The sequence below is a fragment of the Ascaphus truei genome, chromosome 20 (assembly GCF_040206685.1).
Source record: "Ascaphus truei isolate aAscTru1 chromosome 20, aAscTru1.hap1, whole genome shotgun sequence".
Taxonomy (NCBI): domain Eukaryota; kingdom Metazoa; phylum Chordata; class Amphibia; order Anura; family Ascaphidae; genus Ascaphus; species Ascaphus truei.
This window is the reverse complement of record NC_134502.1, coordinates 31217031-31242270: the sequence shown is the minus strand read 5'-3', so window position 1 is coordinate 31242270 and position 25240 is coordinate 31217031. Positions and strand designations below refer to the sequence as shown.

At 50.3% G+C, this 25240-nt stretch overlaps 1 protein-coding gene across 1 annotated transcript; it reads right to left on the bottom strand.

The window, feature by feature from the left end:
* Window positions 1–2360: 2360 nt before the first annotated feature.
* LOC142471425 (serine protease 55-like) lies at window positions 2361–24807 on the bottom strand. Its single transcript, XM_075578229.1, has 6 exons — window positions 24543–24807; window positions 24006–24107; window positions 11465–11675; window positions 10438–10691; window positions 8550–8689; window positions 2361–2976 (listed from the first exon to the last, which is right to left on the bottom strand). Exons 1-6 carry the CDS (start codon window positions 24580–24582, stop codon window positions 2644–2646), a joined length of 1080 nt encoding a protein of 359 aa, XP_075434344.1. The 5' UTR covers window positions 24583–24807; the 3' UTR covers window positions 2361–2643.
* Between the last annotated feature and the right edge of the window lie 433 nt (window positions 24808–25240).

Below are 25240 nucleotides of genomic sequence, written 5' to 3'. Positions count from 1 at the left end.
CGCCCCACCGCTTCTCTCGTCTCGCCCCACCGCTTCTCTCGTCTCGCCCCACCCCTTCTCTCGTCTCGCCCCACCGCTTCTCTCGTCTCGCCCCACCGCTTCTCTCGTCTCGCCCCACCGCTTCTCTCGTCTCGCCCCACCGCTTCTCTCGTCTCACCCCACCGCTTCTCTCGTCTCACCCCACCGCTTCTCTCGTCTCGCCCCACCCCTTCTCTCGTCTCGCCCCACCGCTTCTCTCGTCTCGCCCCACCGCTTCCCTCGTCTCGCCCCACCCCTTCTCTCGTCTCGCCCCACCCCTTCTCTCGTCTCGCCCCACCGCTTCTCTCGTCTCGCCCCACCGCTTCTCTCGTCTCGCCCCACCCCTTCTCTCGTCTCGCCCCACCGCTTCTCTCGTCTCGCCCCACCGCTTCTCTCGTCTCGCCCCACCGCTTCTCTCGTCTCGCCCCACTGCTTCTCTCGTCTCGCCCCACCGCTTCTCTCGTCTCACCCCACCGCTTCTCTCGTCTCGCCCCACCCCTTCTCTCGTCTCGCCCCACCGCTTCTCTCGTCTCGCCCCACCGCTTCCCTCGTCTCGCCCCACCCCTTCTCTCGTCTCGCCCCACCCCTTCTCTCGTCTCGCCCCACCGCTTCTCTCGTCTCGCCCCACCGCTTCTCTCGTCTCACCCCACCGCTTCTCTCGTCTCGCCCCACCGCTTCTCTCGTCTCACCCCACTGCTTATCTCATCTCGCCCCACGCAGTGGCAGCAGGAAACACATCCCCTTATCAGCCTGGAGTTTGGAATAATAATATACCGCCGCGACTAAAAATATCCGTATTATCTGATCAGGAAACAGGAGGCGAACAGGAGTGCGCTGTATAATGATGCAGAGTATCTATACACTGATAATGATCACGCCGTGCTGTATAATGATGCAGAGTATCTATACACTGATAATGAGCACGCCGCGCTGTATAATGATGCAGAGTATCTATACGCTGATAATGAGCACGCCGCGCTGTATAATGATGCAGAGTATCTATACACTGATAATGATCACACAGCGCTGTATAATGATGCAGAGTATCTATACACTGATAATGATCACACAGCGCTGTATAATGATGCAGAGTATCTATACACTGATAATGATCACACAGCGCTGTATAATGATGCAGAGTATCTATACACTGATAATGATCACGTGGCACTGTATAATGATGCAGAGTATCTATACACTGATAATGATCACGCCGCGCTGTATAATGATGCAGAGTATCTATACACTGATAATGAACACGCCACGCTGTATAATGATGCAGAGTATCTATACACTGATAATGATCACGCCGCGCTGTATAATGATGCAGAGTATCTATACACTGATAATGATCACGCCGCGCTGTATAATGATGCAGAGTATCTATACACTGATAATGAACACGCCACGCTGTATAATGATGCAGAGTATCTATACACTGATAATGAACACGCCACGCTGTATAATGATGCAGAGTATCTACACACTGATAATGCACACGCTGCGCTGTATAATGATGCAGAGTATCTATACACTGATAATGAACACGCCGCGCTGTATAATGATGCAGAGTATCTATACACTGATAATGAACACGCCACGCTGTATAATGATGCAGAGTATCTATACACTGATAATGAACACGCCACGCTGTATAATGATGCAGAGTATCTACACACTGATAATGCACACGCTGCGCTGTATAATGATGCAGAGTATCTATACACTGATAATGATCACGCCGCGCTGTATAATGATGCAGAGTATCTATACACTGATAATGAACACGCCACGCTGTATAATGATGCAGAGTATCTATACACTGATAATGATCACGCCGCGCTGTATAATGATGCAGAGTACTGTATCTATACACGAAAAATGAACAATAACAACAATAACGTGGTAGCACAGCGCCGGCGGTAATGGCGGTCACGGCGAAACGGCCACGATCCCACAGTCTGCCCGAGACGGTGCTGGTGTGTGTGTAAGAGTTGGGGATTATTCGGTATTTTGATCATTAACTCGCCGGCTGTGGGTATCCCCGTTTTATTATTGGTTTGTGAGGGATAAATATTGGGGGGAACCTTATTTGGGGGAGTGGGGGGGGGGCGCTTCTCTCTTTGGGTTATTATACCTACAGCGACACCCAATATGTAGGGTTTTGAGACCCCCTATAGCAGCAGGGTGAGGGGTATTTTCCAGCTGCGGTTAACCTCACAGGAAATAAGGGAGCAGCAGCGTGGACGCGCGCGTCAGAGCGACTGCCGGCGCGCGCACCAGTTTCCGCCGCGCCTCCAGAGAAGAGCAGGAGATCGCGACGGGTTCGGCCTCATTGGCTGAACCCGCCGCCGTGACGTGGGCGCCGCGCCAAAAGACAGGCGGCCAAGCATCGCGCTTTCTGCAGGTCGCCGCGCAGGCAGTGACTGGGGCCGGCCCCGTGGAGGGCCGTTTCGTGTTCGCGTCGCCCACGCCGAGCAGCGGGAGGGGGGGGGGGGGGGGGAGACGAGGCCTTATAGACGTTAAAACGCATTTTAACCCTATAAAAACTGCGGCGAAATACGCCCGCGCAAATAAAGCCGCCGCAGCCGTGGAAGACCAGAGAGTTTAATTGGTTGTGCGACTCTAGGGGGATAAATTCCGCGCCAGGAGGAGGGAGGAGAGCAGGATGCGGCCGAAAGCGCGGCCCGCCGGACGCACGGAGGAGGAGGTTCCGGTATCGTAGGTGTCGTTAGCCACAAAGTTGCCGTCGCCCGTTCGCGCCGTTTGGTAGATCGTCTGCAGGGGGCGCCCCGCGGCCGCCGTAGCTTTGCGGATCCAGGCGACGTAGTTGGACACGACGGCGTAGACGCCCGGATTCTTGGCTTTCCCGCAGCCTTTGCCCCAGCTGACGATACCGATCTGGTACCAGGTGTTGTTGGTGAAGTCCCGGCAGGCGAGGGGCCCACCGCTGTCACCCTAAGAGGGGAGGGGGAGAGGGGAGGGGAAGAAAAAAATGTGGAGAGGGGGAGGGAGAGAGATAAAAGGAGAGAGCGTGAGAGAGAGGGGGGAGAGAGAGAAAGAAAAAGTGGAGAGGGGGAGAGAAAGGGAGAAAAGGAGGGGTAATAAAGGGGGTCGCGACAGGGAAGGGAGAAAGGGGGTGTGGGGAGGAGAAAAGGGGGTGTGGGGTGGGAGAGAGAAAGGGGGTGTGGGGTGGGAGAGAGAAAGGGGGTGTGGGGTGGGAGAGAGAAAGGGGGTGTGGGGTGGGAGAGAGAAAGGGGGTGTGGGGTGGGAGAGAGAAAGGGGTGTGGGGTGGGAGAGAGAAAGGAGGTTGGGGTTGGAGAGAGAAAGGGGTGTGGGGTGGGAGAGAGAAAGGGGTGTGGGAGAGAGAAAGGAGGTTGGGGTGGGAGAGAGAAAGGAGGTTGGGGTGAGAGAGAGAAAGGAGGTTGGGGTGGCAGAGAGAAAGGGGCGTGGGAGAGAGAAAGGGGCGTGGGGTGGCAGAGAGAAAGGGGCGTGGGAGAGAGAAAGGGGCGTGGGGTGGGAGAGAGAAAGGGGCGTGGGGTGGGAGAGAGAAAGGGGCGTGGGGTGGGAGAGAGAAAGGGGCGTGGGGTGGGAGAGAGAAAGGGGTGTGGGGTGGGAGAGAGAAAGGGGTGTGGGGTGGGAGAGAGAAAGGGGTGTGGGGTGGGAGAGAGAAATGGGTGTGGGGTGGGAGAGAGAAAGGAGGTTGGGGTGGGAGAGAGAAAGGGGCGTGGGGTGGGAGAGAGAAAGGGGCGTGGGGTGGGAGAGAGGGGTGTGGGGTGGGAAAGAGAAAGGAGGTTGGGGTGAGATAGAAAGTGGTGTGGGGTGGGAGAGAGAAAGGGGCGTGGGGTGGGAGAGAGAAAGGGGCGTGGGGTGGGAGAGAGAAAGGGGCGTGGGGTGGGAGAGAGAAAGGGGCGTGGGGTGGGAGAGAGAAAGGGGCATGGGGTGGGAGAGAGAAAGGGGCATGGGGTGGGAGATAGAAAGGGGCGTGGGGTGGGAGAGAGAAAGGGGCGTGGGGTGGGAGAGAGAAAGGGGCGTGGGGTGGGAGAGAGAAAGTGGCGTGGGGTGGGAGAGAGAAAGGAGGTTGGGGTGGCAGAGAGAAAGGGGCGTGGGAGAGAGAAAGGGGCGTGGGGTGGCAGAGAGAAAGGGGCGTGGGAGAGAGAAAGGGGCGTGGGGTGGGAGAGAGAAAGGGGCGTGGGGTGGGAGAGAGAAAGGGGCGTGGGGTGGGAGAGAGAAAGGGGCGTGGGGTGGGAGAGAGAAAGGAGGTTGGGGTGGGAGAGAGAAAGGGGCGTGGGGTGGGAGAGAGAAAGGGGCATGGGGTGGGAGAGAGAAAGGGGCATGGGGTGGGAAAGAGAAAGGAGGTTGGGGTGAGATAGAAAGTGGCGTGGGGTGGGAGAGAGAAAGGGGCATGGGGTGGGAGAGAGAAAGGGGCATGGGGTGGGAGAGAGAAAGGGGCATGGGGTGGGAGAGAGAAAGGGGCATGGGGTGGGAGAGAGAAAGGGGCGTGGGGTGGGAGAGAGAAAGTGGCGTGGGGTGGGAGAGAGAAAGGGGCGTGGGGTGGGAGAGAGAAAGGAGGTTGGGGTGGGAGAGAGAAAGGAGGTTGGGGTGGGAGAGAGAAAGGAGGTTGGGGTGGGAGAGAGAAAGGAGGTTGGGGTGGGAGAGAGAAAGGGGCGTGGGGTGGGAGAGAGAAAGGGGCGTGGGGTGGGAGAGAGAAAGGGGCGTGGAGTGGGAGAGAGAAAGGGGTGTGGGGTGGGAGAGAGAAAGGGGCGTGGAGTGGGAGAGAGAAAGGGGCGTGGGGTGGGAGAGAGAAAGGGGTGTGGGGTGGGAGAGAGAAAGGGGTGTGGGGTGGGAGAGAGAAAGGGGTGTGGGGTGGGAGAGAGAAAGGGGTGTGGGGTGGGAGAGAGAAAGGAGGTTGGGGTGGGAGAGAGAAAGGGGCGTGGGGTGGGAGAGAGAAAGGGGCATGGGGTGGGAGAGAGGGGTGTGGGGTGGGAGAGAGGAAGAAGGTTGGGGTGTGAGAGAGGGGGGTGTGGGGTGGGAAAGAGAAAGGAGGTTGGGGTGAGATAGAAAGTGGTGTGGGGGGGGAGAGAGAAAGGGCATGGGGTGGGAGAGAGAAAGGGGCGTGGGGTGGGAGAGAGAAAGGGGCATGGGGTGGGAGAGAGAAAGGAGGTTGGGGTGGGAGAGAGAAAGGAGGTTGGGGTGGGAGAGAGAAAGGAGGTTGGGGTGGGAGAGAGAAAGGAGGTTGGGGTGGGAGAGAGAAAGGAGGTTGGGGTGGGAGAGAGAAAGGAGGTTGGGGTGGGAGAGAGAAAGGGGCGTGGGGTGGGAGAGAGAAAGGGGCGTGGGGCGGGAGAGAGAAAGGGGCGTGGGGCGGGAGAGAGAAAGGGGCGTGGGGTGGGAGAGAGAAAGTGGCGTGGGGTGGGAGAGAGAAAGGGGCGTGGAGTGGGAGAGAGAAAGGGGCGTGGAGTGGGAGAGAGAAAGGGGCGTGGAGTGGGAGAGAGAAAGGGGCGTGGAGTGGGAGAGAGAAAGGGGCGTGGAGTGGGAGAGAGAAAGGGGTGTGGGGTGGGAGAGAGAAAGGGGCGTGGGGTGGGAGAGAGAAAGTGGCGTGGGGTGGGAGAGAGAAAAGAGGTTGGGGTGGGAGAGAGAAAGGGGCGTGGGGTGGGAGAGAGAAAGGGGCGTGGGGTGGGAGAGAGAAAGGGGCGTGGGGTGGGAGAGAGAAGGGGGCGTGGAGTGGGAGAGAGAAAGGGGTGTGGGGTGGGAGAGAGAAAGGGGTGTGGGGTGGGAGAGAGAAAGGGGCGTGGGGTGGGAGAGAGAAAGGGGCGTGGGGTGGGAGAGAGAAAGGGGTGTGGAGTGGGAGAGAGAAAGGAGGTTGGGGTGGGAGAGAGAAAGGGGTGAGGTTGTTTACAAAATGTGAGCTGAGGCTTTGTTGCCACAAACACTTGAATTGATAATACAGGGAACATCACAGAGAAGAAAGTTACTCAGTACTCATGTGGAAACCAGTTCACCTGCAGCTGAGGACAAATGATAAAGGCCACCTGCAGACGCACTTACCCCCCCTGCAGACGCACTTACCCCCCCTGCAGACGCACTTACCCCCCCTGCAGACGCACTTACCCCCCTGCAGACGCACTTACCAGAACGCCCCCTACTGTCTCTACGTCCTTCCTACCTACCAATCAGATTGTAAGCTCTGCGGAGCAGGAACTCCTCTTCGTAAATGTTACTTTTATGTCTGAAGCACTTATTCCCACGATCTGTTATTTGTTGTTTATATGATTGTCACGTGTATTACCGCTGTGACGCGCTATGTACGCTAATGGCGCTACATAAATAAATGTAAAATAGAAAGGGCATCACAATGCTCACCAATTGAAATCAATATTGGGTATATGAATTTGCCAATGTTGCCAGAATTGGCAGCTGGTGCTATCTATGTGCCAAGATAATGTCGATTTATCAAAAAGGACAACAGTTTGAAAAGATGGCTGTCGTCCCAAAGGAAGCCCATTTGAGTGGTGCACTCTCAGGCGATTAAAACTTAACTTTTAATTCAACAATTGTAATATATATGTATACACACGACATTACATTTAACATAAGTGTATGTTTAAAAATAAACAAATAAAACGACAGGTTGTGAAGTGTAATTATTTCTGCTGTTATGGTGTTTGATGTGTGATGGTACAGAACCGTTTATTGGGTGATAATATAATGATGTCTTATTGTCCCAAATATATAGACCCATTGGAGATATGGAAACTATATACTAGATATGAAAGTCACGTGAAGCGTGGCGCAGCTCTAACATCGCTGCCAATAATTACAATTGTTGAATTAAAAGTTAAGTTGTAATCGCCCGAGAGTGCACCACTCAAATGTGCTTCCTTTGGGGCGACAGCCACCTTTTCAAACTGTTGTCCTTTTTGATAAATAAATAAAAGTAAGTCGAGGATCCAGGGCGCTTCGGATTTGCAGAAAAGAGATGTATTCTTTTAGTGGCACACGCAACGTTTCGAACTGCACACAGATCTTCATCAGGGGCCTTTATCAGTCTCTGTGCAAGTTGGAAACTAAAAGAATACATTTCTTTTCTGCAAATCCGAAGTGCCCTGGATCTACTTCCTCTGATATACTCAGAAATCACAGCAGACAGGTTATTTCCCGCAACCACAGACCGCCGTGCGGATATTACAACATGTAAGGGGCGCAAGGCTTAACCTTTCACTTGCTGTATAAATAAAGACATATGTCATGGAACAAGAATCACATTTCTGTTTCACCCCCCCCCCCCCCCTTTCCTTTGCAGTTTCTGCTTGTCAGTTTCTCATTTCCAGCTGCATGTATTTTGCTCTGTGCACTCACAGTGCGTGTGTGATAGACACAGCGTTGCGATCCCTGTCTCTGCATTATGCCAGTGAGTTGCTACAGCAACCTCAGCTTTTCCCTCAGAATGGGCTAGTCTGCCTTCTCCCCCTCTGCTTTGCCTACAGATGGTCTGTCCCCAGGCTATCTTGTTACCCAGAATACACTCACACTTCCTTTTCCACCTTCAACACTGGCTGAGTGAGTACCCTTCTGTAATTTGCTCTACTGGCAAGGCCTGATCCTTTTCCCCTGCCCTTACTACAAAGCACCCACAGAGAGACATTATTCCATCACAAACATCTCATCCACAAGTGCCTGTCTTTATTGCTGCTTTCCTTAATAAACCTTAATAAAGTGAAGAAAATATACAGGACTTGTTGTGTTTTGGAAAGAGGGCTGAGCTGAAGCTAGCTGGGTTCATTCATACCCCCAGACATGACCCTGGATCCAGAATAACATACATACATAGGCCAACAGGTACAAGGTGTGTATAAGGATTATAAGGATCAATACCCAGCAGCCCCTGTATCTATACGTATTAATAGCAGAGCGCATGCATGGGGAGTGAGACTGCAGGAGAAATATCCTATAAAGGGAATATAGAAAATTCTATAGTGATGGTATCTCTATACACTGGTAAGGGGATTTCTAATAGGGGGAGAGTAAAGGGGATTTCTAATGGGGGGAGAGTAAAGGGGATTTCTAATGGGGGAGAGTAAAGGGGATTTCTAATAGGGAGAGAAAGTGTAAAGGGGATTTCTAATAGGGGGAGAGTAAAGGGGATTTCTAATAGGGGGAGAGAGTAAAGGGGATTTCTAATAGAGGAGAGTAAAGGGGATTTCTAATAGAGGGGAGTAAAGGGGATTTCTAATAGAGGGGAGTAAAGGGGATTTCTAATAGGGAGAGAAAGTAAAGGGGATTTCTAATAGGGGGAGAGTAAAGGGGATTTCTAATAGGGGGGGAGTAAAGGGGATTTCTAATAGGGGGAGAGAGTGTAAAGGGGATTTCTAATAGGGGGAGAGAGTAAAGGGGATTTCTAATAGGGGGAGAGAGTAAAGGGGATTTCTAATAAGGGGAGAGAGTAAAGGGGATTTCTAATGGGGGGGACAAATGTTTTGACAGGGTGGTCTCCAGTAGTTAAGTGTATAGGACAGGTAAAGACGAGTGCTCACCTGACAGGCGTCTCTCCCTCCCTCCGTAAAACCAGCACATAACATGTTCTCGCTCAGGGTCCACAGCCAGTCCATGCACTGGTTCCAGCTGAACAGGAGAAGCTTCACCTTCTGGAGGGCCTTGGGCATGGAGGATTTCCCTGAAATCACGTTACCCATCTCAAAGTCACATTACCCCTCTCGGTATCACGTTACCCCTCTCAGTGTCACGTTACCCCTCTCAGTGTCACGTTACCCCTCTCAGTGTCACGTTACCCCTCTCAGTGTCACGTTACCCCTCTCAGTGTCACGTTACCCCTCTCAGTGTCACGTTACCCCTCTCAGTGTCACGTTACCCCTCTCAGTGTCACGTTACCCCTCTCAAAGTCACGTTACCCCTCTCAAAGTCACGTTACCCCTCTCAAAGTCACGTTACCCCTCTCAAAGTCACGTTACCCCTCTCAAAGTCACATTACCCCTCTCAAAGTCACATTACCCCTCTCAAAGTCACATTACCCCTCTCAAAGTCACATTACCCCTCTCAAAGTCACATTACCCCTCTCAAAGTCACATTACCCCTCTCAAAGTCACATTACCCCTCTCAAAGTCACATTACCCCTCTCAAAATCACATTACCCCTCTCAAAATCACATTACCCCTCTCAAAATCACATTACCCCTCTCAAAGTCACATTACCCCTCTCAAAGTCACATTACCCCTCTCAAAGTCACATTACCCCTCCCAAAGTCACATTACCCCTCCCAAAGTCACATTACCCCTCCCAAAGTCACATTACCCCTCCCAAAATCACATTACCCCTCTCAAAATCACATTACCCCTCTCAAAATCACATTACCCCTCTCAAAATCACATTACCCCTCTCAAAATCACGTTACCCCTCTCAAAATCACATTACCCCTCTCACATTAACCCTCTGAAATCGTGTATTAGAGTTCTGAAAAACTGATGGCCCTCAGGTGATATCGGTCATTTGATTTTCAAAATCCAAAAAGATCAAATCATTAAAGAGAAATCAATATGAAATAACCAAACAGAAATCAATAATCAGATACATTAAAATGCAAGTTGATATTGATGGGAAAGCAGCTAGAATTCAATGGGAAATGTGGCAATCATGATCATAAATTACAAGTAATTCAAGATCAATAAATCAGCAATAAAAACACAAATCATAAATAAATGAGGAATATTCAAGGCATCACAAATAAGAAATCATCAATCTAAAATCATCATTGAAAACTCAATAATGAGAAATAACAAAGCTGAAATTATTGGGAAATTAATGAGGTCATCAATTTAAAATCAATGAGAAATCAGTTACAAATAATGAATTCTAAATCGTGAAATCAAACAAAGTTATAAAAAAAATCAATAAAAATAATTTAAAACAAAAATCAGTGAGAAAAGGTCAATAAGAACCCAATGCAAATTTAAGTTAAATAAACGAGAAATCATCCAATATTATAATTCCTCAAGCCAAATCATATGTTTTTTTTTAAATGTCATAATGAATTGACCCCGTCAAAAGTGTTATTTATTATTCATAGTTAGATAAACTCTAATGAGAACACAATCAATCTCAAACCTTATCAATAACGAGCTACTGACACTCAATATTATCAATCACCGCTCATGACTTTAATACCCAGAACTCCTAAAGAAGGTGTGGATACATTGATGATGTACATATGTAGAAGGCTTCATTCTCCACTGGTGAGGTATGTGGGGATATTAAGAGATATCACTGAAATTGAATCCCATGAAAACTGTGATATTCTGCATTATACAGAGATACTGTGTTATACAGGGATATGTTATATTATCTAAGGGGAAAAACGAGGCTGGTTACATCTGTACCATCATTACACAGGATGTCCCATTGACTCACCGGCTTGCATGGTGCCCCACCCCATAACATAACAGGTCTTCCAAAACTTGTGATCAAACTTTGCCTGAGGCGGGAGGCAGACGGGGAAGAGCCGCCTGTTGAAATGGAGGGACGAGGCGAGCAGGATGAGGGCAATGTCATTATTGCCGGTCACTTCTTTGTAAAGAGGGTGCAGGATGATCTTCTCCACCTTCATAAAGCCGGTTACCTCTGACAGAGACGTCCGTCCAACTACAACCTGAAGATCTTCACTGCTGGAGGGGGAACAAGAGACCTGAGGTGAGAAGAGGTCCCTTCTGTCTGTATCACTGTCACCCTGCGGGGGGAGGGACAGGGTCATAGCTCCCTTCTGTCTGTGTCCCTGTGTCACCCTGCGGGGGGAGGGACAGACTCATAGCTCCCTTCTCTCTGTGTCACCATGCGGGGGGAGTGACAGACTCATAGCTCCCTTCTGTCTGTGTCACTGTGTCACCCTGCGGGGGGAGGGACAGACTCATAGCTCCCTTCTGTCTGTGTCCCTGTGTCACTGCGGGGGGAGGGACAGACTCATAGCTCCCTTCTGTCTGTGTCCCTGTGTCACCCTGCGAGGGGAGGGACAGATTCATAGCTCCCTTCTGTCTGTGTCACTCTGCGGGAGGAGGGACAGACTCATAGCTCCTTTCTGTCTGTGTCCCTGTGTCACCCTGCGGGGGGGGGGGGGACAGACTCATAGCTCCCTTCTGTCTGTGTCACTGTGTCACCCTGCGGGGGGAGGGAGAGGCTCATAGCTCCCTTCTGTCTGTGTCACCCTGCGGGGGGAGGGACAGGCTCATAGCTCCCTTCTGTCTGTGTCACTGTGTCACTCTGCGGGGGGAGGGACAGGCTCATAGCTCCCTTCTGTCTGTGTCCCTGTGTCACCCTGCGGGGGGAGGGACAGACTCATAGCTCCCTTCTGTCTGTGTCACCCTGCGGGGGGGAGGGACAGACTCATAGCTCCCTTCTGTCTGTGTCACTGTGTCACCCTGCGGGGGGGGAGGACAATACTCACTAGATTGTTTTAAAGCAGTGGGCCGCCGAGAGGATCCACCAGTGGCTGATGATGGAGCCTCCACAGAAATGATTTTTATTCAGCTGCAAGCTGGCCATCCAAGGCCACTCCCCAGACTCGGCGCTCATTCCTCCTATAATCCGGGACTGTATTGTCGAACTCTTGTTCCGTGGAGACGTCTGCTCATCAAAATCCTTCCTGAAGCCGCAACCTGGTGTATTATGGGTACCAAAACACAGCTATTTGGGGGGGGTGCAGCTAAATATGCTGATTAAATTCAAATCGACCACCTGCTGCTGCACCCATCCCTCCCGATGACCCCACGGTTACGAGAGCTTCATCTTTCCGAGGACGGCTATGAAGAAGACGAGGAAGGCACTTCGCTGGGGAGGGACCGTGACCAAGACAGAGAGAGGAGCTATCATCATCATCATCCACACCCCTTCCTACTGAAGCACCGTGTCCAACATCGGATAGGACGGGGGCAGGTGGACTCTGGGATGGCCCAAAAATGGCCACCAGGCAACTTCCTGCTAGCCAACCAAGGAGGGGACGGGGCAGCTGACGACATGGCTCTTGCCAACAGGAAATGGCCGGTTGGCCGCCTTGGTTAGGGGGAAAACGATCTCCTTAAATTAACCCCTTCAGTGTACGTCGTGAATGGCGTTACACTGGTGGCCCTTGTGATGTTTGGCGACAGAAGACCCTCCCCTTCTGTTCAAGTCGCGGGGGAACCAAATCACATGATGGCTAGTACCAGGGGGCCTGTGGCCACGGAGGGGACACGGCCCGCCTGCACACATCATTAAAAAAAAAAAACTAATTCAAAAAGCCCAAAAAGCAACGTTTCGGACCTCCCGGTCCTTTTTTTTCAAGCTCCAGGATATAGATTAAGGACCGGGAGGTCCGAAACGTGGCTCCCCCACTCTTGTACTGACCCCCTATGCTGGCCCGTGGCTGTAAACCTGATTTATACCTACCAGAGAGTGCTGCAGAATTCTATCTATTTGGCTGCTGGGTGCAGACCCCAGCGGCTCTGCAAGCACCCACATCTCCAGACATTTATTCTGCCCGTTATACTTGCTTGAGTGCCCTGAACATCTTGTATTTTAAAGTAAAATGAAGGGTACATCATACACATTTTCCTATTGCTCCATATAACTCATCCTATTACCCCATATAACCGCTCCCTATATCTCCTATTACCCCATATAACCCCTCCCTATATCTCCTATTACCCCATATAACCACTCCCTATAACTCCTCCTATTACCCCATATAATTGCTCCCTATAACTCCTCCTATTACCCCATATAACCCCTCCCTATATCTCCTATTACCCCATATAACCACTCCCTATAACTCCTCCTATTAACCCATATAACCGCTCCCTATAACTCCTCCCATTACCCCATATAACCGCTCCCTATAACTCCTCCCATTACCCCATATAACTACTCCCTATAACTCCTCCTATTACCCCATATAACCCCTCCCTATAACTCCTCCTATTACCCCATATAACCGCTCCCTATAACTCCTCCTATTACCCCATATAATTGCTCCCTATAACTCCTCCCATTATCCCATATAGTTGCTTCTTATAACTCGTTCTATTGCCCCATATTATCATCTGAGATCTGACTCCAAAAGACTGTTCATGGTCCCAAGGTTCAACAAAGTATCCGGCCGTTCCTCCTTCTCTTACCGTGCTCCCCAAAACTGGAAGGACCTACCGGAAACTCTCAGATCCACCACCAGTTTAAGTTCTTACATAACTAAGGCTGTCTCACATTTTAATCTGGTCTGTAACTGTTTCATACGCCCATAATATACATCTTCTCTAACCGTGCATGCAATGTCTTGTATATAATGTATACCTTGCTCATTAAGTAACTGTATTTGTAACCATGTATTATTTGTCTTAACTCTGTGCCCAGGACATACTTGGAAACGAGAGGTAACTCTCACTGTATTACTTCCTGGTAACAATATTAACACGTTTTATAAATAAACTAGCTGATATACCCGGCGTTGCCCGGGCGTGGAAGGGCCGGGGGCATGGAGTGGAAGGGCGGGGGGGGGAGGGGCGTGGAAGGGCGGGGGGTGCCAAGGGGCAGGGAGGCAAAGGGCAGGGAGGGGCGGGTGGGGCAAAGGGCAGGGAGGGGTGGGGGGGGCAAAGGGCATGGAGGGGCGGGGGGGGCAAAGGGCAGGGAGGGGCGGGAGAGGCAAAGGGCAGGGAGGGGCGGGGGGGGCAAAGGGCAGGGGGGGCAAAGGGCAGGGAGGGGCGGGGGGGGCAAAGGGCAGGGAGGGGTAGGGGGGGCAAAGGGCAGGGGGGCAAAGGGCAGGGGGGCAGGGGGCAAAGGGCAGGGGGGCAAAGGGCAGGGGGGCAAAGGGGAAAGGGGGAAAGGGCAGGGGGCAAAGGGCAGGGGGAGGGAGGGCAGGGGGCAAAGGGCAGGTGGAGGGAGGGCGGGGGGCAAAGGGCATTGGGAGGGAGGGCAGGGGTGGCAAAGGGCATTGGGGGGGCAAAGGGCATTGAGAGGGAGGGCAGGGGGGCAAAGGGCATTTGGAGAGAGGGCAGGGGGGGCAGAGGGCAGGGGGGGCAAAGGGCAGGGGGAGAAAAGGGCAGGGGGGCAAAGGGCAGGGGGGCAAAGGGCAGGGGGAGAAAAGGGCAGGGGGAGAAAAGGGCAGGGGGAGAAAAGGGCAGGGGGGGCAAAGGGCAGGGGGGGCAAAGGGCAGGGGGGGCAAAGGGCAGGGGGGCAAAGGGCAGGGGGGCAAAGGGCAGGGGGGCAAAGGGCAGGGGGGCAAAGGGCAGGGGGGGCAAAGGGCAGGGGGGGCAAAGGGCAGGGGGGGCAAAGGGCAGGGGGGGCAAAGGGCAGGGGGGGCAAAGGGCAGGGGGGGGCAAAGGGCAGGGGGGGCAAAGGGCAGGGGGGGCAAAGGGCAGGGGGGGCAAAGGGGAGGGGGGGCAAAGGGCAGGGGGGGCAAAGGGCAGGGGGGGCAAAGGGCAGGGGGGGCAAAGGGCAGGGGGGGCAAATGGCCCGGGGGAGTCAGGGACGGGTTAAATAACCCAATCCCTTGCGTTTACTCACCTTGCACACAGCCGCGCGGGTACCGGCCGCCCTCCTCCTCCACCTCGAGCTCCTCCGCGGCGAGGCTGAGACGCTCCGGTGAGGAGGTGCTGGGCCTCTCGCGGGGTACTCCGGGAGAGGCGGAGACAGCTGGAGGAGCGCCCTCGGGGATGGGGAGCGGCCTGTGTGAGGGGAGAGCTGCGTGCTCTCTGTGTGTGTGGGGGGGGGGGGAGCGACCTGTGTGAGGGGAGAGCCGCGTGCTCTGTTTGTGTGTGTGTGTGTGTGTGTGTGTGGGGGGGGGGGGTGAGCGGGTGGGGGGTGAGGGAGAGCGCCGGGTGAGGGAGTGGCCAATGGGTGGTGAGAGTCCCCCGCTATGTCCCGGGCGCTCGCTCCGCTCCCCCGCTGGGGGGGGAAAGGAAAAAGCACGGGAAAGCGGGAGACCCGGGGAGAGGAGGAGAGGTAGAGGTGTGTGTGTGTGTGTGTGTGTGTGTGTGTGTGTGTGTGTGTGTGTGTGTGTGTGTGTGTGTGTGTGTGTGTGTGACCTTTCCGCCTCAGGCCAATGAGAGGTGTGCGGGGGCGGGCGGGCCAAGGGAGCAATCTCATTGGCCTGGCCCAAGGTCCAATCTGATTGCGGCTAGGGACACAGGAAGGGACACAGGGAGACACATACATACAGACAACGACACATAGGACACTTTGAGAAATATAACCTCTCCCTATAACTCCTCCCATTACCCCATATAATTGCTCCCTATAACTCCTCCTTTTATCCCATGTAACCCCTCCCTATAACGCCTCCTTTTGCCCATATAACCCCTCCCTATATCTCCTCCAGGATGGGCTGCAGGTGAGCCAGGATGGTCTTAGACCCAGGGGTTGGTGGCTGTGAGTTGGAGATGGAAGTAGGAGAGGCCGCAGGCAGCAGCAGTGGTGTAGGCCTTGGTGAGGCTGAATGTAAGGTACAGGAGAGTTTGGAGAGAAAGGAAGGGGCAGAACAGAATCTGCTTAAAAAAGAAGAGAAACGAGCTTTATTGAAGAAGTATAACAGGAAGGTAGAAGAATTGGAAATAGAAAATATTAAATTAAAGAGATGTCGTGGTCGTGAGGTAGACACGCGCAAGAAGCAAATAAATCATCTGCATGTTGAATTAACCCGGTTGGAGGGTGAGATTGCTAAAATAACAGGGGTTCCAGTCAGACAGAAACGTTCCCTTTTAAAAACTATTGAAATGCTAACCCACAGTGCTGAACAGGGTGCTGAGAAGGGCGCAGAGCGGGGCGCAGAGCAAAATGCTGAGCAGGGTGCAGAGCAAAGTGCAGAACAAGGCGCAGATTCAGATTGTGGAAACGGAAGCCAAAACCCCATTAAATGCTCACAAGAAAAGATAAGTTTGGTGACGCCTACAAGAAGTGGGAGAGAAACTAGATCCCAGAACAAGTCTGCAAAGTCTAAAGATAAAACAGAGAACTTATCCCAGGAAACTTCTGATTCAGATCCTGACAGTTTAATTCCACCAACTGCCAGGAAAACCCCAAAGGGTAAAGCTGCAAAAAAAAGAAAGCAAAGGACCGGAAGCTAAAGGTTTCCACAGGAGGAGGTAACAGCCCTGTAATAGGGTCCAAAGACTTCAGGGAAGGGGACTCACCTCAGGGTGTATCAGACTGTGAGCAAGGATCTGTTCCAGAGCTTCCAGCATCCCAGGGGTTAACAGCAGAAGATCTGAGTAAAAGACCATTGCATGCAAAGAAAGCAGCAGACACCTGTGATGTTGGGTTATCTCAGACTCCCACGCTGGGAGAAGTTAAAGAAATTACAAAGAAATCTGGAGAGCAGCAAAGCAAGAACCTAGAAACTCTGAGAGGAGATCAGCTGGAAATGGAGTTTGTGCCTGAGAGCAGTGAGCCAGAGAACCCATGCTCACCTGGACTTACAGAACCACACCCATGCTTATTAGCTGGTCCTGGGATTCAGAACTCTGAGAGAGGAGAAGAGCAGGTGGTAATTAGCAGCAATGGAGACTGCATTAACCCTGTAATGCCTGGGAGTGAAGTTAAGGTTGTAGAGACTGAAAGTGCTGCTTCTATCCAAACAGTTCCTGATAGAGTGGCCCAATCAGAAGATCGGGTAAAGCAAAGTAATGGCATCAAGGTAACCCCAGTTCACACAGCACCCCCTTCAGCCTGGAGTGGGAGATCCTTTGTGAGCGCTGTGACCAGAAATGCACAACCTTTAAAAAGGAGGAACATGGTAAAATTGAGATATAAGGGTGCAGAGGAAATGAAGCCTGAGAGGATTTTTGTAGGAAAACATCTATTGAAAGAATCTTTGGGCTTCAGTGCAGATGACATTTACGCCCTTATCCATGTTCCAGGTTCATGCGAATACGATGTCAGCTTTAAGAGACCTCAGGCTCTGGACTACTTTTGGACAAAATATGAGAGTCTTAAAAATTCAGAATTATGGAAGTCCTTTGCAGTTATTCCTGTGTCCAAACCGGAAACAAAGTCGGTGACAATTCTCTTCAGACACGAATCAGTCCCAATATCAGATATTCTGATATGGCTTGGCAGACAATGCGAAGTACTGGCTCCACCTACAAGAATTATGGACTCAGAAGAAATTTGGGTTGGAGGTTGGAAGGTGCAAGTCAGACTTTGGCGGCATGGCAATGTTACGAAGCATTTGCCCAACTCCTTCTTCATAGGAAGAGAAAAAGGAATTTTTTTTTACTATGGGCAGCCAACCTTGTGCCATAGATGTGGTTCAGCCAGACATTTAAGCATGTCTTGTGATGTTCTAAAATGCAACTTGTGCCAGTCCTTGGGCCACGAGAGGGCAAGTTGTACAAACATCAGATGTAATTTATGCGATAAATTTGGACATTCATACACGAATTGCGCAGAAGCCTGGCATAATATTTCAAAAGTATGGGAGCAGGAAGTGGACTTCGAAGACAATGAAGCACTTTATGACCGGGCCCTGAAAGTTGCAGACAGAATATCTCTGGATCCGCCTGCAGATGGGGTTGGTCTGGTTCAGCCTAGGGATGGTGCTTGCTTAGATCCTCCTGGGGACGGAGCTTGTCCTGGATCACCTGTGGAGGCAGTTTACCCAGATACTCTTACAGGAAAAACAATTATTGTGAGTGTAAACAAGGCCCAGGAAATTTCAGAAGACTCCTTAGAAGGACCTACCCAAATCTACTCCCAGCAGGGGAACAATCTGGGGAATCAGATGATTCTACTTTGATGGAAACCCAAGTGAGGGAAAATAATAATAAAGAAAAAGAAAGTGTGCAGATTTGGGCACAGGGAAAAAAGAAAAGGAAGAAGAGCATGGTGAAAAAAGTTGGAGGGACTCTTCGACGTCCTGCAGGTCCCGCTGGTAAAGTTCCTCAGGTAGCTATGAAAAACCGTTTTTCTGCTCTCAGAAAGGATTGGGGGTCAAGAGCTGAGGACTCCGACGATGTAGAGGAACTTTCCTTATCCGAAGAGGAACATACTATGGATGTTTCCAGAGAGACAGACTCGGACATGATCCCACCTTCAGTGACCGTCAAGAGGTTTGGGTCATTGGGGGATAATGTGGGGAAAAAGAAAAAGTAATACCGTGTGGGTTTTTTTGGGGTGGGGTGAAGGGGGACTTAAAATGTTTGTTCATTAATTAATCCTTTAAAGGTAGCAGCTATTAATGTTATAGTTAAGGCTTTTATTTAGTTTCAATTAAAATGTGTATAAAAGGAATGTGAAGTAGCTGTTGAGGAGAAAGGTGGAACAAATGCTGAGTTAATATTGATATAATATAAGTTTGTACATAATGTGCAGTTTTTTTTGTTTGAAATGTTTTTCTATGGAATGTAATGTTGGAAAAAAAATTCAATAAAAAGAGTTCCTCCTATTACCCCATCTACCCGCTCCCTATAACTCCTCCTATTACCCCATATAACCCCTCCCTATAACTCCTCCTATTACCCCATATAAAACTCTCCCTATAACTCCTCCTATTACCCCATATATCCCCTCACTATAACTCCTTCTATTACCCCATATATCCCCTCACTATAACTCCTTCTATTACCCCATATAACCCCTCCCTATAACTCCTCCTATTACCTCATATACCCCCTCCCTATAACTCCTCCTATTACCCCATATACCCCTCCCTATAACTCCTCCTATTACCTCATATAAAACTCTCCCTATAACCCCATATATCCCCTCCCTATAACTCCTCCTATTACCCCATATAAAACTCTCCCTATAACTCCTCCTATTACCCCATATACCCGCTCCCTATAACTCATCCTATTACCCCATATACCCGCTCCCTATAACTCCTCCTATTACCTCATATAACCTCTCTCTATAACTCCTCCTATTACCCCATATATCCCCTCCCTATAACTCCTCCTATTACCCCATATAACCGCTCGCTATAACTCCTCCTATTACCCCATATAACTGCTCCCTATAACTCCTCCTATTACCCCATATAACTGCTCCCTATAACCCTATATAACCCCTCCCTATAACTCCTCCTATTGCCCCATATAACCGCTTCCTATAACTCCTCCTATTACCCTATATAACCCCTCCCTATAACCCCATATTACCGCATATAACCCCTCCCTATAACCCCATATTACCGCATATAACCCTCCCTATAACGCCTCCTATTACCGCATATAACCCCTCCCTATAACCCCATATTACCGCATATAACCCCTCCCTGTAACCCCATATTACCGCATATAACCCCTCCCTATAACCCCATATTACCGCATATAACCCCTCCCTATAACCCCATATTACCGCATATAACCCTTCCCTATAACCCCATATTACCGCATATAACCCCTCCCTATAACCCCATATTATCGCATATAACCCCTCCCTATAACCCCATATTACCGCATATAACCCCTCCCTATAACCCCATATTACCGCATATAACCCCATATTGCCGCATATAACCCCATATTACCGCATATAACCCCATATTACCGCATATAACCCCTCCCTGTAACCCCATATTACCGCATATAACCCCTCCCTATAACCCCATATTACCGCATATAACCCCTCCCTATAACCCCATATTACCGCATATAACCCTTCCCTATAACCCCATATTACCGCATATAACCCCTCCCTATAACCCCATATTATCGCATATAACCCCTCCCTATAACCCCATATTACCGCATATAACCCCTCCCTATAACCCCATATTACCGCATATAACCCCATATTACCGCATATAACCCCTCCCTATAACCCCATATTACCGCATATAACCCCTCCCTATAACCCCATATTACCGCATATAACTCCTCCCTATAACCCCATATTACCGCATATAACCCCTCCCTATAACCCCATATTACCGCATATAACCCTCCCTATAACCCCATATTACCGCATATAACCCCTCCCTATAACCCCATATTACCACATATAACCCCTCCCTATAACCCCATATTACCGCATATAACCCCTCCCTATAACCCCTCCCTATAACCCCATATTACCGCATATAACCCTTCCCTATAACCCCATATTACCGCATATAACCGCTCCCTATAACTCCTCCTATTACCCCATATACCCGCTCCCTATAACTCCTCCTATTACCCCGTATAACCGCTCCCTATAACTCCTCCTATTACCCCATATAACCGCTCCCTATAACTCCTCCTATTACCCCATATAACCGCTCCCTATAACTCCTCCTATTACCCCATATAACCGCTCCCTATAACTCCTCCTATTACCCTATATAACCGCTCCCTATAACTCCTCCTATTACCCCATATAACCGCTCCCTATAACTCCTCCTATTACCCCATATAACCGCTCCCTATAACTCCTCCTATTTCCCCATATAACCGCTCCCTATAACTCCTCCTATTACCCCATATAACCGCTCCCTATAACTCCTCCTATTACCCCATATAACCGCTCCCTATAACTCCTCCTATTACCCCATATAACCTATCCCTATAACTCCTCCTATTACCCCATATAACCGCTCCCTATAACTCCTCCTATTACCCCATATAACCGCTCCCTATAACTCCTCCTATTACCCCATATAACCGCTCCCTATAACTCCTCCTATTACCCCATATAACCGCTCCCTATAACTCCTCCTATTACCCCGTATAACCGCTCCCTATAACTCCTCCTATTACCCCATATAACCTCTCCCTATAACTCCTCCTATTACCCCATATAACCGCTCCCTATAACTCCTCCTATTACCCCGTATAACCGCTCCCTATAACTCCTCCTATTACCCCATATAACCCCTCCCTATAACTCCCCCTATTACCCCATATAACCCCTCCCTATAACTCCTCCTATTACCCCATATAACCTCTCCCTATAACTCCTCCTATTACCCCATATAACCTCTCCCTATAACTCCTCCTATTACCCCATATAACCGCTCCCTATAACTCCTCCTATTACCCCGTATAACCGCTCCCTATAACTCCTCCTATTACCCCGTATAACCGCTCCCTATAACTCCTCCTATTACCCCATATAACCCCTCCCTATAACTCCCCCTATTACCCCATATAACCCCTCCCTATAACTCCTCCTATTACCCCATATAACCTCTCCCTATAACTCCTCCTATTACCCCATATAACCGCTCCCTATAACTCCTCCTATTACCCCATATACCCGCTCCCTATAACTCCTCCTATTACCCTATATAACCGCTCCCTATAACTCCTCCTATTACCCCATATAACCGCTCCCTATAACTCCTCCTATTACCCCATATAACCTATCCCTATAACTCCTCCTATTACCCCATATAACCTATCCCTATAACTCCTCCTATTACCCCATATAACCGCTCCCTATAACTCCTCCTATTACCCCATATAACCTATCCCTATAACTCCTCCTATTACCCCATATAACCGCTCCCTATAACTCCTCCTATTACCCCATATAACCGCTCCCTATAACTCCTCCTATTACCCCATATAACCGCTCCCTATAACTCCTCCTATTACCCCATATAACCGCTCCCTATAACTCCTCCTATTACCCCGTATAACCGCTCCCTATAACTCCTCCTATTACCCCATATAACCTCTCCCTATAACTCCTCCTATTACCCCATATAACCGCTCCCTATAACTCCTCCTATTACCCCGTATAACCGCTCCCTATAACTCCTCCTATTACCCCATATAACCCCTCCCTATAACTCCCCCTATTACCCCATATAACCCCTCCCTATAACTCCTCCTATTACCCCATATAACCTCTCCCTATAACTCCTCCTATTACCCCATATAACGTCTCCCTATAACTCCTCCATATTACCCCATATAACCGCTCCCTATAACACCTCCTATTACCCCATATAACCTCTCCCTATAACTCCTCCTATTACCCCATATAACGTCTCCCTATAACTCCTCCATATTACCCCATATAACGTCTCCCTATAACTCCTCCATATTACCCCATATAACCGCTCCCTATAACACCTCCTATTACCCCATATAACCGCTCCCTATAACTCCTCCTATTACCCCATATAACCCCTCCCTATAACTCCCCCTATTACCCCATATAACCGCTCCCTATAACTCCTCCTATTACACCATATAACCCCTCCCTATAACTCCTCCTATTACCCCATATAACCGCTCCCTATAACACCTCCTATTACCCCATATAACCGCTCCCTATAACTCCTCCTATTACCCCATATAACCCCTCCCTATAACTCCCCCTATTACCCCATATAACCGCTCCCTATAACTCCTCCTATTACCCCATATAACCCCTCCCTATAACTCCTCCTATTACCCTATATAACCGCTCCCTATATCTCCTCCTATTACCCCATATATTCTCTCCCTATAACTCCTCCTATTACCCCATATAACGTCTCCCTATAACTCCTCCATATTACCCCATATAACCCCTCCCTATAACTCCCCCTATTACCCCATATAACCGCTCCCTATAACTCCTCCTATTACCCCATATAACCCCTCCCTATAACTCCTCCTATTACCCCATATAACCGCTCCCTATAACACCTCCTATTACCCCATATAACCGCTCCCTATAACTCCTCCTATTACCCCATATAACCCCTCCCTATAACTCCCCCTATTACCCCATATAACCGCTCCCTATAACTCCTCCTATTACCCCATATAACCCCTCCCTATAACTCCTCCTATTACCCTATATACCCGCTCCCTATAACTCCTCCTATTACCTCATATAACCGCTCCCTATAACTCCTCCTATTAACCCATATATCCCCTCACTATAACTCCTCCTATTACCCCATATATCCCCTCCCTATAACTCCTCCTATTAACCCATATAACCTCTCCCTATAACTCCTCCTATTACCCCATATAACCGCTCCCCATAACTCCTCCTATTACCCCATATAACCCCTCCCTATAACTCCTCCTATTACCCTATATAACCGCTCCCTATATCTCCTCCTATTACCCCATATATTCTCTCCCTATAACTCCTCCTATTACCCCATATAACGTCTCCCTATAACTCCTCCATATTACCCCATATAACCGCTCCCTATAACACCTCCTATTACCCCATATAACCGCTCCCTATAACTCCTCCTATTACCCCATATAACCGCTCCCTATAACACCTCCTATTACCCCATATAACCGCTCCCTATAACTCCTCCTATTACCCCATATAACCCCTCCCTATAACTCCCCCTATTACCCCATATAACCGCTCCCTATAACTCCTCCTATTACCCCATATAACCCCTCCCTATAACTCCTCCTATTACCCCATATAACCGCTCCCTATAACACCTCCTATTACCCCATATAACCGCTCCCTATAACTCCTCCTATTACCCCATATAACCCCTCCCTATAACTCCCCCTATTACCCCATATAACCGCTCCCTATAACTCCTCCTATTACCCCATATAACCCCTCCCTATAACTCCTCCTATTACCCTATATACCCGCTCCCTATAACTCCTCCTATTACCTCATATAACCGCTCCCTATAACTCCTCCTATTAACCCATATATCCCCTCACTATAACTCCTCCTATTACCCCATATATCCCCTCCCTATAACTCCTCCTATTAACCCATATAACCTCTCCCTATAACTCCTCCTATTACCCCATATAACCGCTCCCCATAACTCCTCCTATTACCCCATATAACCTCTCCCTATAACTCCTCCTATTACCCCATATAACCGCTCCCTATAACTCCTCCTATTACCCCATATACCCCCTCCCTATAACTCCTCCTATTACCCTATATAACCCTATATAACCCCTCCCTATAACTCCTCCTATTACCCTATATAACCCTATATAACCCCTCCCTATAACTCCTCCTATTACCCCATATAACCGCTCCCTATACCCCCTCCCTATAACCCCATATACCCCCCCCCTATAACTCCTTTTTACCTGTAACAGGCTCTCCCATGATATGGCCTCTCCCAGAGAACGGACACAGCAGCAGCAGAGAGACGGAGAAGAGAAGAGTACCCCATGGTTCATGTGCCTGAGCTGCAAAACGGGGGCAAAAATGTGCAAATGATATACTGTAAAACAAAGGCACTTATTAATAAGGACATGAAAGTTACTCTTCTATATTGCTGCTCATTCAGCGTTTATTAGGATCAGTTACCCCCATATAGTTTAATAGGATCACCCCCTTATACACATCCCTCACCCTAAAGACATTCATAAAACCAGTCTTACATACATCAGTTGCCCCCCATAGTGTAATTTGATTCCCCCTATAATGCACAGTACACCCTTTAAAAGGATCTCCCCCTTTCCCCACACCACACAGGTTTAAAGGAACAGCTGCTTACGCGCATCACACAGTTGAAAATGATGGCCCTCTCTTCCACACATCAGCTGCCCCTATATACACGTCAATGGTATCAAGCTATTAACTGGAAGTGCCATAAGCCCATAGATCCCCCAGAAAGTTACCGTGTCCCTGTTGCAGCAGGACAACACACCCCAATGTCATTCTACATGGTGAGACAGAAGGAGCCAGCAGAACCCGCCTCTGATTACATCACAAAGGCCCCGCCCATGAGTAGCTCAAGTTCCGAGGAAGAGCTAAGGCCGTCCCATGAGGAGCCTGTGTGTGGAGTATGTCCATGCAAGGTAGGTCCCTTGTCTCTGTGTCACCCTGCAGGGGGGAGGGACAGACTCCTAGCTCACTATTGAGGTGGAGAGGGAGGGAGAGCTGGTGAGGGGGGTGAGGAGGGTGAGAGAGAGCTGGTGAGGGGGGTGAGGAGGGGGCGAGAGCTGGTGAGGGGGGTGAGGAGGTGGCGAGAGTTGGTGAGGAGGGGGCGAGAGCTGGTGAGGGGGGTGAGGAGGGAGAGAGAGCTGGTGAGGGGGGTGAGGAGGGAGAGAGAGCTGGTGAGGAGGGGGCGAGGAGGGAAAGAGCTGGTGAGGAGGGGGCGAGGAGGGAAAGAGCTGGTGAGGAGGGGGCGAGGAGGGAAAGAGCTGGTGAGGAGGGGGCGAGGAGGGAAAGAGCTGGTGAGGAGGGGGCGAGGAGGGAAAGAGCTGGTGAGGAGGGGGCGAGGAGGGAAAGAGCTGGTGAGGAGGGGGCGAGGGAAAAAGCTGGTGAGGAGGGGGCGAGAGCTGGTGAGGAGGGGGCGAGAGCTGGTGAGGAGGGG